Source organism: Ictidomys tridecemlineatus, chromosome 6, assembly GCF_052094955.1.
Source record: "Ictidomys tridecemlineatus isolate mIctTri1 chromosome 6, mIctTri1.hap1, whole genome shotgun sequence".
NCBI lineage: Eukaryota > Metazoa > Chordata > Mammalia > Rodentia > Sciuridae > Ictidomys > Ictidomys tridecemlineatus.
In genome coordinates, this window is record NC_135482.1 from 133,151,073 (window position 1) to 133,166,670 (window position 15,598).

The window sequence follows — 15,598 nt, forward strand, 5'->3', positions numbered from 1 at the left end:
AAAGTAAAAGCTGTAATTCAGTATTCAAGGGACTTGCTCAAAGACACCCAGCTCGTAAGTAATAAGGTTTGGACTTTCTGATTCTGATCCAAAGGCTTTTCAACTCATCCTCTGACACGAATTGATGAGGAGGGAGAGGAAGAGAGATAAAACATAATCCTCACTTTTGGTTCCTTCTGTTTGCTTCAGGGGTCACTTTGATCAGATTTTCAAGACTCTGGCCCCTTTAAAACATTGAAGAAATGATGGGGTTAATGGTAGTTTTTCAGAAATGAATGAATTCATTCATTGAATCTCAGAAACAGTATAAGTGCGCACTGAGATCATGTCAGAGTTGAAAACGATTAAAGGTGACTATGCATGCTTGGAGCGTGTCTACGTCTCTGAAACTTCCTGGGACTCAGCAAGACAGTATTTCAGTCTTGGAGACATTTGGTCCTTAGCAAATTTTGCATCAAGAAAAAAAAAAAAGTGCTTAACACAGAAAAATAACAGACTCTATTTCAGTGTATTTAATACTCTGCTGTTAGTCTTTGGCATGTACACATAATATGTTTTATGTCAGTCTATGTACTTATCTTAAGGAAAATTCCAGAAGGCATACTCTCTTAATATCAACCTCCAACATGTATGGAACTTTAAAACCAGCTTTGAAGAGTCCATGCTTTGTGACTGTCTGTCACAAAAGTATGTTAAGCAAATACACTGATATGCTAAAATGCACAATACGTAAACTGATGTGTGTTTCTGATACTTACAACTCTGTGTTAGAACGACCCATTTTGACCTATCATTTTGGCAACGGACAATAAGAAGATTAAAATCTATAGAGTTCTGAGGTGCAAGACATATCGACTGTACAAAATCACCAAAAATCACTTTGGTATTTCATGGTTACCCTTTGATATATGTCTACTTTTGATCTTAATGGAATTCTGCTTTTCTTGTTGCTTCTGTATGTGTTTTCCACATACACAGTGCCAACAAATGCCTGTCTGATCTCCAGCGGGCACCGTGTGGGGATAAGAACATCAGCAGGAGGGTATCTCACACCGTTTCTCCACACTTTGGACCCTACTAAGAGCCCTTCCAAAACAGTCTGAGGTTTCGTCTACACAACATCAAAGATATGAATATTTGAAAAAAGATGTGAATATGGATATTTGGAAGCAACCAGATGTTGATCCAAGTTTTTTTGCATGTATAAAGATGTCTGAGGATCAAACAAGAACAAAAAAAACGTGAACCTTTTCAAGCAGAGAATGAAACAATTAACCTCACAGAAACAACCACTCAACTCCAGATTACTCCTTGTTGACTTTTGCCTAAATGAAGTATATGGGATTTGATTGTCAGGGACTGAGAAAACAATCCCCATGTTTCTCTTTCCAGATCTGAGTATTCAAAAAAAAAAAAAAAAAAAAGCAAGCAAGCAGTTAAATATTGTAATTCCTTCCTTTGTTGTTTATGGAATCTGTTTTCATCATATTGCCAGGACTTTGATGTCTTTAAACACTCAATCAGGCACATAACCGTATAAGTATAAGGTTGTTTAAATTTCTTAGTTCATAAAACCAAATCAAATCAATCAAAAAAGTGAACTAATTAATGTATAACCTAATTGATGTAATAGTGTACATAATATTAGGACTTAACTCTGTGAAGCAGTGCCTCACAGTGTACACATCTTCCGTAGTTAGGCATTCTTTCAGGACCCAGGTTGGAAAGCCCAGTGGACTATGGGCTAGGCTCTGCCTCAAGTGTTAGGGTGGATGTGAGCACAACAGACGCATGGCCGGCTCACACCAGGCTTCTGTTCCAACTTGGGGAGAGGCAGGAAATAGACAATTGAGTATATAAATGAATGCTGCAATTTCAGATAACAATATGTGCTATTAAAAAAAAAAAAAGAGTGCCTGGTGCCTGTGGCGCTGGGGACAGGGGGAAGGGAGGTGACTTAATTATATTCAGTGGTAGGAAATGACCTGAAAAGGTGACAGTGTGGGCATAGAGCATTTCGGGAAGCAGGAGCAGCACCTGCCAAGCCTTAAGGCAGGAATGAGCCTGGAATAGGAGAGATCCATCTGGCAGGGCTTTACCAAGAAAGAAAAAGACCATTGCTAAACATTAGAATTCAATTCTATCTGAAAATGTCAAAACATTTTTTTTAAAGGGAAAGAAACATGATCTGACTTTATTTTTTAAAGATCTACAGAACTTCTTTATGTATAGCAAAAGAAATTAACAACTACTATCCTAATAGCCCAGGAAAGCACATACATAAAAATATAGATTCACACACTGCACATAAGTTCACACATGCAAGTACACATGCATCCATTACATATGCACTCATATACACACAAAAGCACACTTATACTTACTTATACTCATGAATACAAAAGCATGTCTATAGGTATACAATTACACACGTGTATAGCATACACACATTTGTGTGTATGCATGCTCCCATATGCACACAGGCATACACATACATGTATGTGAATGCACACATGCCCACAAACATTTGTATGTGTATATGCATATGTGCACACATAGGCATGTATATACATACACACTCCAATATATTAAGAAATATAGGTCACCATTTGAAAGATTAAAAAAAATTGGAAAGGAAAACAGATTTTTCTCAAAAGTCAAGGTAAACTAAATATTTGAACACCATCTAAATCAATAAGACAATACAATTCACCTGAATCTTTATTATTGTAACAACTTGTATCTCTTATGTGCCAGGCATGAGAGTATTGTGATCTGATCCATCTTTGGTAGATGAATAAATTGAGGTGCAGAAACACAGTTTGCAAGAGAGAGAATTTGAACCCAGTTCTTTCTGGTTCCCAAATTCAGTGCATATTATCATCCTGAACCTTCCACGTCGCCTAGGTAATCCACGTTTTGTCCTCGTCCTGTTGATGGTGAGATTGTGCCTCTGGCTACACCAAATGGCCAAGAGCAGGACAGCTTGAGAGTGTGCACCCCAGTTTTTAGCTAGCTGAGCCCTTGCTCTGCCAGTGGAGCCTACGGGCATTGATGACACATTTTAGAATTAACAAATAATATCATGTACTGTTAACTGAATGGAAAGAGTTCAAGGGAAACCACATGGAATTACTTAGCACACTGTTTTCAACAATATGCCAACAAGCCCAGTTTCAAAAATATTCCATCTGCTTTAAAAAGAATAATAAGCAAGAGGACATTATCTCTGTAGACTTACTTGATATTTCATGAGTAGAAGAACTCTTTTAATCAAGCATGCTCTAAGCTTGCAATCTTCACATATACACCACACTGCATACACATACACACACTATAGACAAAGATACCACAATAGTTCACACATATACATTACTTACCCATACACACACATACATTTATACATACACACAACTTACAACACATGTGCATGTACACACACTACTGATATATACACACATGCACACATACAGGTACACATATTACTTGCACATACACATTCATACACTTTTACTTACACACATTTATATGCATATAAGCACTTATACACACAAATGACTTCAAATACTGTTCTGAATACAAGCACTCAGAATTCTAACATAATGCTTATAAATGCCACATAAAAGGGGGAGGAGGGTTCTAAATGTCTTACCTCTTGATGTTTTTATTTGTTTCAGGATTCACTTTAATAAGCCCATTGAAGTCTTGTTTTCTTTGAAAAAGAAAATGAGTTTTAATGAATGACATAAAATAAAATAAAACAGTAATCAAGTGAATAATAGTTGGAAAAATTAAGAAGTGCTAAATATAAACGTTCTCTATGACAATGTAAACATTTGAAGCTCTAAAAGAAAATGGAAATTCTCTTACCGAATAACATTTAAGGTTATTTATTAGTAAGAAACAATATTTATTTGTTAATATATATTTGCTTCCAGAATTCCTAAGTATATGAAACTTGTAATTAAACAAAATCAACTTTGCTCTCAGATATATCTTCTGAGAACTCTCAAAATAGGCAGCACTGAAGTAATGAAAGTTAGATTATTTTTTTTCCCTATGGTATTGGGGCAATTAAACTCAGTGATGTTCTACCACTGAGCTACATCCCCATCCCTTTTTATTTTTTGAGGCAGGGTCTTGCTAAGTTTCCTGGGCTGTCCTCCAACTTACAATCCTCTGTCTCAGCCTCTAGAGTAGCTGGGATTACAGGTGTGCACCACCACATCCAGCTTAAAAATTCTTTACTGATTCAGACCTTTACTGATGAAATTCTTTACTGATTCATACCAAACATAAATTTTTACTCAAGAAATTCAATATAACTGCCTGTTCTGTTTTTAAATAATAGTAAAATGTTCACATAAATAATATTTTAACAATATAAAAATAATAATCATAACAAAACATGCCTTCATATAAACTTAATGATTGCCCCAGTCCAAACCTTTTTTTTTTTTAAAGAGAGAGTGAGAGAGGAGAGAGAGAGAGAGAGAGAGAGAGAGAGAGAGAGAGAGAGAGAGAGAATTTTTAATATTTATTTATTTTTTAGTTCTCGGCAGACACAACATCTTTGTTGGTATGTGGTGCTGAGGATCGAACCCGGGCCGCACGCATACCAGGCGAGCGCGCTACCGCTTGAGCCACATCCCCAGCCCAAACCTTTTAAAATATAATTTGCCTCAAAGTAAATTATGGTGTGTAATAAAAAAAGAAAAAGAAAATACCTCATAGAGCAAAAAAAATATGACTCACTTCCAAGGGAACACACACTCCTCCATTAAAATGCATTAAGTGGTACCAAAAAGTAAAAAATAAAAATAAAAATAAGTGCTACCTAAAGGGGTTCAAATTGGCACATGAAATAAAACCTTCATACATCAAAGACTGAAAATTATTAGAGAATATAAAAGCTGGTCCTTCAAATTCCCCAGTTGTTAAAATGCCATGTTTTCTGTCTGATTTCTCTGTGGTGGGACTGTTAACATGCTGGGGATAACAAGAGCATTGTGACTGGTATGGCTGCCACACTGACCGCTCCAAACAGCAGACAGTGGTGGTGAGCCCTTATCCCTGTGCAAAGTAAGGACTCCCAGACTCTCCCCAGCTGCCTTCTCCAGAGAGAAGGTGAATTATGAGCATTTTAACCAAGACTCTTTCTTGGTTATCTTTGTCATTTTGGAAACCTACTTCGAAAATTTCGTCAAGACTGCATTCTTTAGAAAAAGAAATGCAACTCAGTTTTCCATCACTAAAAATAAATCAACACCCCCAAACAGGGAGAAAAGGCAACTTGCTATCGAACTGTGGAACACTCTGGAACATTCTTCAAAAATAGCGGTTTTCTGTGTGGGGAGAGGTCAAGAAGGGATGGTCATGACCCATCTCTATCATGAAGCTAAAAAATCAAATTATTTTGATCATCTCTTACAGAAATCAAAGTTAAATACATCAATAAGTCTTACCCAGATACATTTTCCTTTCCTTTGGGATTGACTTTGATTATATTCTCGAAATCTTCATCTCTTTAAAAAAGAAACATTTAGGTCACTTTCAAATATTCCCACAGTATAGGTGCACATATGAATTCCATATTATTGATGGTCTATTCACGTTTGGGGAGAAAATTATTACACTGATATTAAATTGATTTTTTGGTATAAGAATTGCCTAACAATAGTATAGTTAATCCCTAGGATTTTCTGAGTTCTGTGTAAATGTGAATTTACATAGAATATCCTATAGACTTTTCAAAGTGAAGATCAGGGCACCAGAGATGAGTCAGGAGAGAGAAGACAAACACAGAGATGCAATAGATACTCTCAACATCACTGAGAAGACCACCAATGAATCTGGGAATAAACAACCAAGACTCAGAGACACATTTCTCACCCTTTGCTGGTTTTCTCTGTCTTGGCATTTGATTTGATAATAGATTGAAGATCTTGGCTTCTTTGGGAAAAACAAAACAAAACAAAACAAAACTTTAAGTCAGGTGAAATACAGTTTTCTGTGAAATTGTATAAATAAGAATGTTGAATGCAGCATCCGGTGTTTTTAGGGCGAGATGACCAGAAAGACCTTTGATACTTATCCTTAGCTTATCTTTAAATATCCACAATAGTGCTTGATTTACACCAGTTTAAATCAGTTTAGAGAAGCTTCCCAACATGACTCTCACTTTACAACTTATCCTTTATATTTCTAAATTTACATTTAAAAACTGGTTCATCTTTTAAATTATTTAAGAAAACACAAAATAAGAGATTATGTAGCAGGTTTTCCTGCACCTACTTCAATGTAACTCAAACACATGGTCTGTGGAAAATGCCCTCCTCATACTCCTCCCTGATGTCTCTAAATAGTTTGTCTGTGGCAAAGGACAGCATAACTCTCCTGTGTGTAATGAGGTGTAAGACCTGAAAAAAAGAGCCACCTCAAGGTGGGAATGCTACTTACACTTTCTCATATTTGTCAGTCCTTTGATTAACTTTATTAACACTTCCCAAGCCTTGGTTTCTTTTTAACACTAGGAGAAAAGAAAAGGCAGAGCAAGAGACAGAAAGAGGGCAGCTCTGTGCTCTGTTCAGAATCTCATATGACAGCAGCAGACTTTGCACAAGACTAAGACATAATTGGTGCCTAAAGAATTAGAAGTTCTTGGCCAGATGTGGTGGCACATGCCTGTAATCCCAGCAGCTTGGGAGACTGAGACAGGAGGATCATAAGTTCAAAGCCAGCCTCAGCAACAACGAGGTACTAAGCAACTTAGTGAGACCCTTTCTCTAAATAAAAATAGGGCTGGGCATGTGGCTCAGTGGTTGAATGCCCCTGAGTTCAATCCCTGATACCAAAAAAAAAAGAACTAGAAGTTCTTAGAAATATTTAATTCAAATGGCTCTGCTCCTGATGCAAAATGCTCAAGATATCTTGATATAAGAGTCCAACCATTACTCAGATACAACTGAATCAACTTCAAAGTTAAAGTCCTTCCCAGGTCTCAGGTTTTGCTTCTTGGAGAGAGGTTTGGAGGGAGGTGAACTTCAGTCTATACAGCAAGATGTTGACTTATTTAAGTATGAAAATCATTCATAACAGAGTGAAAATCAATTGGTCAACATTTTAAATCTAAAGAGTTGGAGGATTTAGTCAAGCAATTTCTTCTAAAAAGTTTAAGGGTGTATTTAAAGGTCTGAAGTTCCCTTGAAAAGTTGAAATAACACTATTATGGTTCCGGTATACTTTGTGTAAACTGGCACATGGAATAAAACTTTCATCCATCAAAGACTAAAATTCATTAGAGAATATGAAAGCTGATCCTTCAAATTCCCCAGTTGTTAAACTGCCATTTCCTTCTTTCTGATTTCACTGTGGTAAGACTGTTAACATTGTAAGTTCTTTCACTATTAGAAAGAAGGTGCAGTGACAAAGGCCTGTCATCCCAGCAGCTCAGGAGGCTAAGACAGGAGGATCATCACTTTGAGAGCAGCCCCAGCAACTTATCAAGGCCTAAAGCAATTTAGCAAGACCCTGTCTCAAAAATAATTTTTTTTTTTTTAAAAAGGGCTGGGGGTGTGGCTGGGTGGTTAAGCACCCCTCCAAAGAAAGAAAGATGTGGGGAAGAAGGAAAAAGAACTAGGACTCTTGGAATCTTTTTTTCCTATGCTGACAAGATCTTTATTCCTGCATTAAAGTTTAGTTGCTATCAAGTTATTCTAGTTACAAACACTTCTTTCACTTTCATATCACCAAAAATGATCCTCCTGAGATGTTCTTCCTATTTTTCTTCCCATTTACCACCAGTTTTGTGGAATTTTTCAAACTCTGTTTTTAAATATCTAAAAACTTTATCTCTTCCTATAAAACTCATAAAACCCCTCAAAGAGAATTGACTTTTTCCATCTTCATCTAGTCTCCATTTAAAAATCACCTGTGATGAGTTGGCACATTTACATGAAAAATGTTCTTATCAAGCATCCTGTGTCTGTGTGCTTGTTACCGCCAACACTTTCCATCATACAGACTGTGTTCAGAGTTCAGTATCAGAAAGAATTGAGAACATAGCTGCCAAGATTGACTTGGAAAGTTAGAATACCATTCTATACACAGATTGGCACAGATAAATGGTTTTTAAAAATAACTGTGACAATAGAAATGATTATCATGTTAGGAAGGCAAATAAAAATGACTAACCAAATACAAAGGAAACAACCAATTTGGGGGAAAAATAGTAGAAACCTCATAAATCCTTACCCTTTGTCATTCTTGACGGCTCTGGGATTTTCTTTAATGAAACTGTCAAGACTTTGGTTTCTTCCAACATGAAAAAAGGATGTTAATAATTAAAGTTAATTTTATAGTAGACCAGTATATTAATCTCTCAAATGCTGCTAGTTTAGCTACTGATCATGCATTAACCCATTTTGTGATACAAAATAAATAAAAGCATGGCTTTGGGTCTTAAGTTATTTACAAATACATCTATATACATATACATTTGAAGAGCTACTAAGATTCCAACTTGGTACAGCTGGAATCCACGTTTTAAAGACTTCAACATTGAACAGCTATACCCCCAGAAACAGTCTTATAGTAACTGTATTTAATTCATAAACAATGCCATGGTTTTCTACTTGTAATAGCCAGTTGGGTTTCTTTCACTTTTAGAATCAAAGGGAACTTGGAGATCAGCCAGGTCATAGCCCCTAGTTTATGGGTTGAGGAAACAGAGGTGCCCATGGTCACCCACATTGATGCTGTAGGCAAAGCCAGCACTGAGACTCCCACCCTCTCCTGATTGTGATCTAGGGCCTGTTCCTCCAGCCCACCTGACCCTTGCCCTGAGCAAGAGGTCTCCCCCAGAAAATAGTAGACATACTAGGACCCAACCAAAGCAGCCTGTCCTGATCAAATCTTACCCTTTGCCACCTTTGTCCATCAAAGTATTCACATAGATGAGACTCTCAAGACTTTTGGCTCTATAAATACAGAGAAACTCAAATAAAAACTGCACTCTGAAATTAAATTGTGTGGTATCTTGAAAGGTCAAATACAATAAACATTCTCCATGAATTGCTCATTCATTCCCATTGAATGGAAGAGTAAAAATCCTTCCGGGCAATTGTATCTGAACTCAATGTACAATGCAGAGAGCATTAGCCCATCTGCTCATGCATTTCCATGTTAGAGGATCAACTCCCTTCCAGATAACATGTGAGGAGTAAGACAAGCAGTCTGGGAGATAAGATTTTCGGATCAGAGATAGATGCGCTTACCTTTTCTCTGTTTGCTCAGCCTTTGGGGTTGCTCTGAAGAGACCATCAAGACCTTGATTCCTTTAAACATATTGATGTAAAAAAAATCTCAGCAGTAATAATGATGAATGCTTAACTTTAAAATATAAACACAGACAGATCAGTTAAAATAGGAAATAGAAGCTGGTTGGAAAAGATGAATCACAATTCTTTAAATTGCTTTATTCCAAACAGGTATTTTCACTCAAAATTAAATTGTAGTGAAGCTTCGAGAAGATGAATTAAAAGACATACACTGGGGGTCTGCCAGCCACAATAGGTTCATGAATGCGTTGCTTGGATATATGAAGTATTTTCTTTTTTAAAAAATTTTTTTGTAGTTGTAGATGGACTATTTGTTAACTTATATGCAGTACTGAGGATCAAACCCAGTGCCTCACACATGCTAGGCAAGCACTTTGCCACTGTGCTACAGCCCCAGCCCAAGTATTTTCCTTTTAATGTCAGCTAGTGTTTACAGGGATGGTCATAATCCTAAATTTTCAGAATCTCCTGAAAATGTCCTGCAAGAGTGGACCCAAATTGCCTGTGGTAACCCTTAGCTGAAACTGAGAAGTCAAACTGGTGCTTTTAACAAGACATTCACCATTTTTGACTTGGTTCCACCACTACCTGTATCATACAGCCAGTCACCTCTGGCAGCTGCCTGTCTGAAACTTCCTCTCTTTGTAAATGAGAAAACTGAAAAGTGGCAAGTTTCAGTGACTTGTCAATAGATCATTACTGTCTAGAGCCTGATACGAAAATCTTATCTCACAATCCTCTGACTGATTCATTCATTTGACTTTTTAAAAAATTTTCTCCTTTTCTTTGGTCCCTGCTGACTTAGTTTGTTAGCATACAAAGTAACAGAGAGAGAACTAAAATGAAATACACCCTTTCTGCCTCCATCGTAAATTTTTCTTTCAACATAATTTAAGTTTTACAATTATAAATGATCCAAGATAAAGAGATAACGGTAACTAGGATATTATGGGTTTTGAAATGGTTAAGCTAAAAGCATTCAACAATCAAACCAAACTCTGTGTATATAGAGCATATTAATATTTCAGTAAAAAAAGTGGTTATTTATATGAAGCATATGGAGTATGAAAATCAAAGACACTTTGTATCCAATGATAGGATTGAAGGCTGAGAATAAATAAAGTCTTAATTTTTAAGTCTTACCTATTCAAGCTTTTGTTCATTTTGATGATATTATCCAATTCTTCACTTTTTGGAAAAGAAAAAGAAAAACTCATATTAGTAAAAGGCTGCTCAGAGTTGATGGGTAGATATACCTTAAAATAACTCAGTTCTCTGAAATACAATATGTATCCTACCTTAATCACCTGCAAAACTCCTATTTAATCTTCAAGGCTCTCCTTAAATACTACTTCCAAGGTCCTAGTCCCTAGTCCTCCAACTGCCGGAACTTCCCTACGTTTTTGGAATAGTTACAGTATTTGGAGTTTGGGGCATCTCCTTTAAGATGCTTCTGTTGATTATACTTTGTATTATAGCAACTGCACACGTGCCTTATGTTAGTGTCCCTGCTCCTACATACACACATCACTTGAAATTTAGAACTGTATTTTACACGGCATCCTCTTCAGTCTTTAATACTGTGCTTTTACATAGATCCTTAATACACATTTTCAATTGAATCAACAAATACAGGTGCTGACTCTAGATTCTGTCCCTGCGTGAAGTATCTGCACATGGAGTAGCTATGGAAGACACTCACTCATCTGTAAGTCTGGCTTCTATCTGGAATTCTACTATTACCCATCTAGGTCAGTCAGCTAAAAGTGCTAGCCAGTGCTAGCCGTATCTGAGAACTGCAAAGTTCTGGTTGTTTTAGGAGCAACCTATTTAAGCTAAAATCCTGGGTTTAGGAATTTCCCTAAAACCACACAAACTCAGTTTTCTTCCTCAAGTAGGTAGCCTGGGGAGGGTTGTTCCCAAGAGTGCCCTGACTTGCTTCCTCCAGTACATTCCTCCTCACACTGTGTCTTCTCCCAAACTTTTCTCTCCCTCTTCTACCCACTTCTCTTGCCTTCCTCATTTAGTTTCTCCATTCACAAATCTTGGTTCCTCTTCTTTCTCCTCTAAACTTGCACAGTTTCCCAAGCATTCTTATTGTCCCGCTTTCTTCCTGAGTCACCTCTGGACTTAGGGTTAGGGTTAGGGTTAGGTGATGACCAGGAGTCCGTAAGAGCTGGTAACTTCTAGTTACACATTAAATCTTCCAATTCAGAGGCACCCACATTCCAATATGGGATTCACCAGTCATTCACTGGTGACCCTGGGTGAGTTGCCTCAACTCTTGTTGGATCAGTTTTCCCATCTGTAAAATGAGAATGCTAACTGTATGTATATCAGATAAAAATGGATAAGTTAATGAATATAGAGTGCTTAGCATGATGCCCAGCAAGTCATAAATTCTCAATTAATTCTGCCAGCATAATAAACAACATTCTATCAATTCTAGATGGTTCATGTAGTAAATGTTTTCTATATTTATTTATTAACTGAATTTAGAGACATCAAGACAATGTCATTGCTTTGCAGTGGCTAAGTCACTTTGTGCGGTAAGATGCCTAGCATAACACTTTTGCCATAATAACTGCCAAAGGCAATCCTTGTGGAGACCCTAAGAATATGTTAACAGCCATCATATAGGGGAAGAATTTCACATAATCTTATGTATTTAATGATAGGACCGAAAGCTGAGAATAAATATCGAAATACAAAAGTTGCTGACACTGACCAAAAAAAAAAAAAAAATTGATTAGTGTTCTATCCTTGTGTGGGACAAATACCACATCAACCCTAATATGGTGTCCTGTTATTTTTTCTTGCTCAAAATTTTACCTGCCAACTCTGAGGATGTGAATCTGCTCATGTCCCAAGGAAAAGAGCAAAGCTAAGAGAACTATAACTTTTGTTCCAGACCATTCTGACTGGCATGAGTCACACTGAAGAGATTCTCAGGATTCGGGGTTGCTTGTGTTTATCTGAAGAAGATTAGCATAAACCATGAGAAGATACTCTGTGGTAAATTAAATAAAATGGAAACTATATTCTACATAAAAAAAAAACTTGAGCTTTCAACATGACTGTAAATCAATGAAAGCTTTGGCTATTCAATTTCACCATTGCATTTGCAACAAATTAAATGCCCTTAATCAGATAGCTGTAACATTTAGTCCACAAAGAGCTGCTGGAATAAATAACACCATTTCTATTCCCTCTGGACAGCCTGTAGTACATTGTCCCTGGTGCTTATCAAAGCAGCGACTTTTCTATGAGATGAAGGTGTGTGGCTGTGAAATTTGTCCATTGTGGCTTGGAGGCAGAGACAGGAAAGTCTGCTGTCCTCATTGTTTTTCTTTGATTAATGCCAAACCACAATTTCCTCTTGGCATCACTCCCTTATCTCCTCTCAAATGTCCCCATCGCCCACCCCAACATTGTTCAGTCCCTACTGAAAACAAAATATCCTCCACACAAAGTAAATTAATAAAATGAGAGCATCAGGAACTTAGATGGGAGAGGAAATGGACATAAAACATCCAAATCCTTTCGACAGTCTCCATGTGGCTGCAGAGTGCCTATGGGCTAATGAATTTATAGAGAAACACCAAGTGTCACTTTGTTTCTTCTCTTCAGTTCTTTTGACCGAGACAGAAATCTCTAGTAACATTCTTATCATTATTAACTTCTATCCAACAAGGAAAAATATTGTGGGTTTGGAATTTAAACAATGGAAGATTTGAACTCTAGGTTGTCTCACTGCCCTTCATGATTTTAACACTATCAGCTATAAAGACCTCCTTTGGACAAAACAGTGTGACAGACACTGAAAACCACATCTGGCAAATAAGACAGCATATCTGCCCTGAAGATTATGGGATGAGAGGAAGGGGATCCACTTACACAAATAACATGGAACAAGAGCAACTGTTATGAGCTTTGCAAACTATGAACAGTGGGTCTCCAATCTCTTGGAGAGGCAGAAGTCACATCTCACTGGATCACTCAGTGAAGAATTCACAGGGGAGGTGGTGTTTGATCTGGATCTGGATAAACAGTAGGACTTGAATGAACTGAAATGGTGACCTTCAGGCTAGAGAAGACTGCCACATGGAGGGGATCCCTAAACCAAGGCAGAGTATCTGGGGATACTGTAAGATAGTGGTCTCATCTGTTACTGAATATAGGATTAACAACATAGGTGAAGTCAGAAGTAACTCTGAAGCATCAGACTTGGAGCCAGGTTAAGCAACAGCATTGAATGAGTTTGTATGTAATTAAATGGGTGATGGGGAGCCAGGACAGTAGTTGTATGAGCAAAAACTTAATAGAAAAAAAAAATCTCTGGCACTGATGGGCAGTCATGGTTCAGAGGCAGGAGAGACTGAGTAGCATAAGTAAATCTGACCAACCACTCTAACCACTATGCAGCAGTCGATGAGGGATTGAACTGGGAGAAACCGTCAATGCAGCGGAAGCATTTGATATTTAATTCATACCTGTCTATACTACATGAAGGGGGTAAGGGATGAAATAATCAAGAATGATTTCACAAAGGAGAGCCTACAGAAATTAAAGAACAGAAGTCAGGAAATAGCACCTTTGGGAAGGAAATTGAATGCAGCCTAGGACATCTTAAATGGGATGTTGGGGAGACTGATAAGTAGAGATCTGGGCCAACAACATAAATAAAGGACTGGAGATTTAGAATGAGATGTGGTGGCTGAGGTCATAAGAACAGGTAAAATTAGCAGAAGAGGAAGCAGAAGAGTGTCCATAAATGCCACCATCATCTATTATTCAATTATTCTTCTTTGAAATCATACTTAATAAAAAGCTCCGAGGTTTTGTTCATGTTTGGACATTTTCAAGGTACTGGCGAGGCGTTTTTGACACAAGGCATTTTGACACAGCTTGTGAGCTCTCAGACCACTCACCCCTTGTCAGTTTTCCCCATTGATGTGGCCACCTTGTCGATGTTATCGCGATGATCCTGACTCCTTCAAACAATGGGAAGAGGCACAGGTCAATGGCAGTGGAGTGAGCTTTGAAGGAGCTAACATTTCGCAACTGTTTCTAGTGCAGAAAGTTGTAGTACATGTGTTGTTCAGGAATTACTGACTTGTGCAGAATAAAAACGGTGCTATCATATCAGCTCACAACACACACACACACACACACACACACACACACACGCACGTCTGTAGCCTACACAATGTCATTTCACCTAGGTGCTGGAAATCCCTCTATTGGTTCTCAAGCTCCACACGTTAAAAAGGGCATATAAAAGAAAATGCAGTTACAGCACAAGGAAAAACAGAAGCCAAGTTCAGAAGTCTTTCTTCCAGATCCAAGGAGCATTAACCAACAGGTCTGAACAATTAATGAGTCTCTCAAACAGGGTGAAAATATCTGTCATCTCAGTGTTTCAGAGGGGAAAGAAAAGACACTTAAACTATTGGTAGAAGCACCTGAGACACAAAAGGCTTAGATCCAGGCTGACCTCCCTGGATCATGGAAAGGAATAATTTAGTCCTTATAGTTTCACCTATAATTAAGACCTGCATTTTCACAAATGTCTCATAGAGGGTTAATATGGTTGCATGAAGAAAAAAAAATGTTTTCATCAACTAAGTTTAGAAAATGTAACCTACTTTAGGTGATTCAAATTTCACACAGGCATGCTGAAGGTTCTAGAAAGTCCTAATTAAGAGAACACTATCTCATTGTTTCCTTGTGTACCGGACCATTCAACTCTTTCTTTCCAGAAAATGCATTGACATCTGTGTCAAAGGGAACACAGTTTAGGGAAATGCAGAGAGTTGCACTTTAAGTTCCTAGGTGCAAGGAAAAGATGATTCTCCGAGAGGTAAGGTATCTGTGTGGTGGGTGTCTCAAACCTGACTCTTCTGAGCATCAAAGGAGAGATAATACTGAAAAAAAGTTTATAAATTGGAACTTTAAAAATCTCTCAAAAAATTATTAACTGAAAATTGGTTTACAATGTTGAAGTACCTATAAAAATAGCATTGTTCAAAAAGTATTTTAAAACCAGTATTTTTTTTTCCTTAAAAAAAGAAAATAAGCAGACAAGATACAATCTAGAACACATGTTAAACTAGACAGGATGTGCAAAACAATAGGTGTCAATCAAGACTGTCCTGGAGATGCCAGGCATTTGGGAAATGCCACCCTACCCAAAGGAATCAACACAATTTGTGAGCCTGTTCCTTATGCTGCAGGGCGAGCTGGACTTGACTTTCTAT

At 37.5% G+C, this 15,598-nt stretch overlaps 1 protein-coding gene across 9 annotated transcripts in view; it reads right to left on the bottom strand.

Annotated features, from left to right (window-relative positions):
- The window catches only part of Scel (sciellin), a 156,965-nt gene that overhangs the window by 41,908 nt on the left and 99,459 nt on the right, over positions 1–15,598 (bottom strand). For 8 of the 9 annotated variants that reach the window (XM_078015763.1, XM_078015765.1, XM_078015767.1 and 5 more), the window contains 9 exons: positions 14,270–14,332; positions 10,482–10,526; positions 9,276–9,335; positions 8,919–8,978; positions 8,254–8,313; positions 5,893–5,952; positions 5,466–5,525; positions 3,653–3,712; positions 165–224 (listed from right to left, as the gene is read on the bottom strand). In XM_078015763.1, coding sequence (XP_077871889.1) covers positions 165–224; positions 3,653–3,712; positions 5,466–5,525; positions 5,893–5,952; positions 8,254–8,313; positions 8,919–8,978; positions 9,276–9,335; positions 10,482–10,526; positions 14,270–14,332 — 528 coding nt within the window. The remainder of the gene's footprint in view (positions 1–164; positions 225–3,652; positions 3,713–5,465; positions 5,526–5,892; positions 5,953–8,253; positions 8,314–8,918; positions 8,979–9,275; positions 9,336–10,481; positions 10,527–14,269; positions 14,333–15,598) is intronic. The other variant, XM_078015764.1, reaches the window with a different exon arrangement.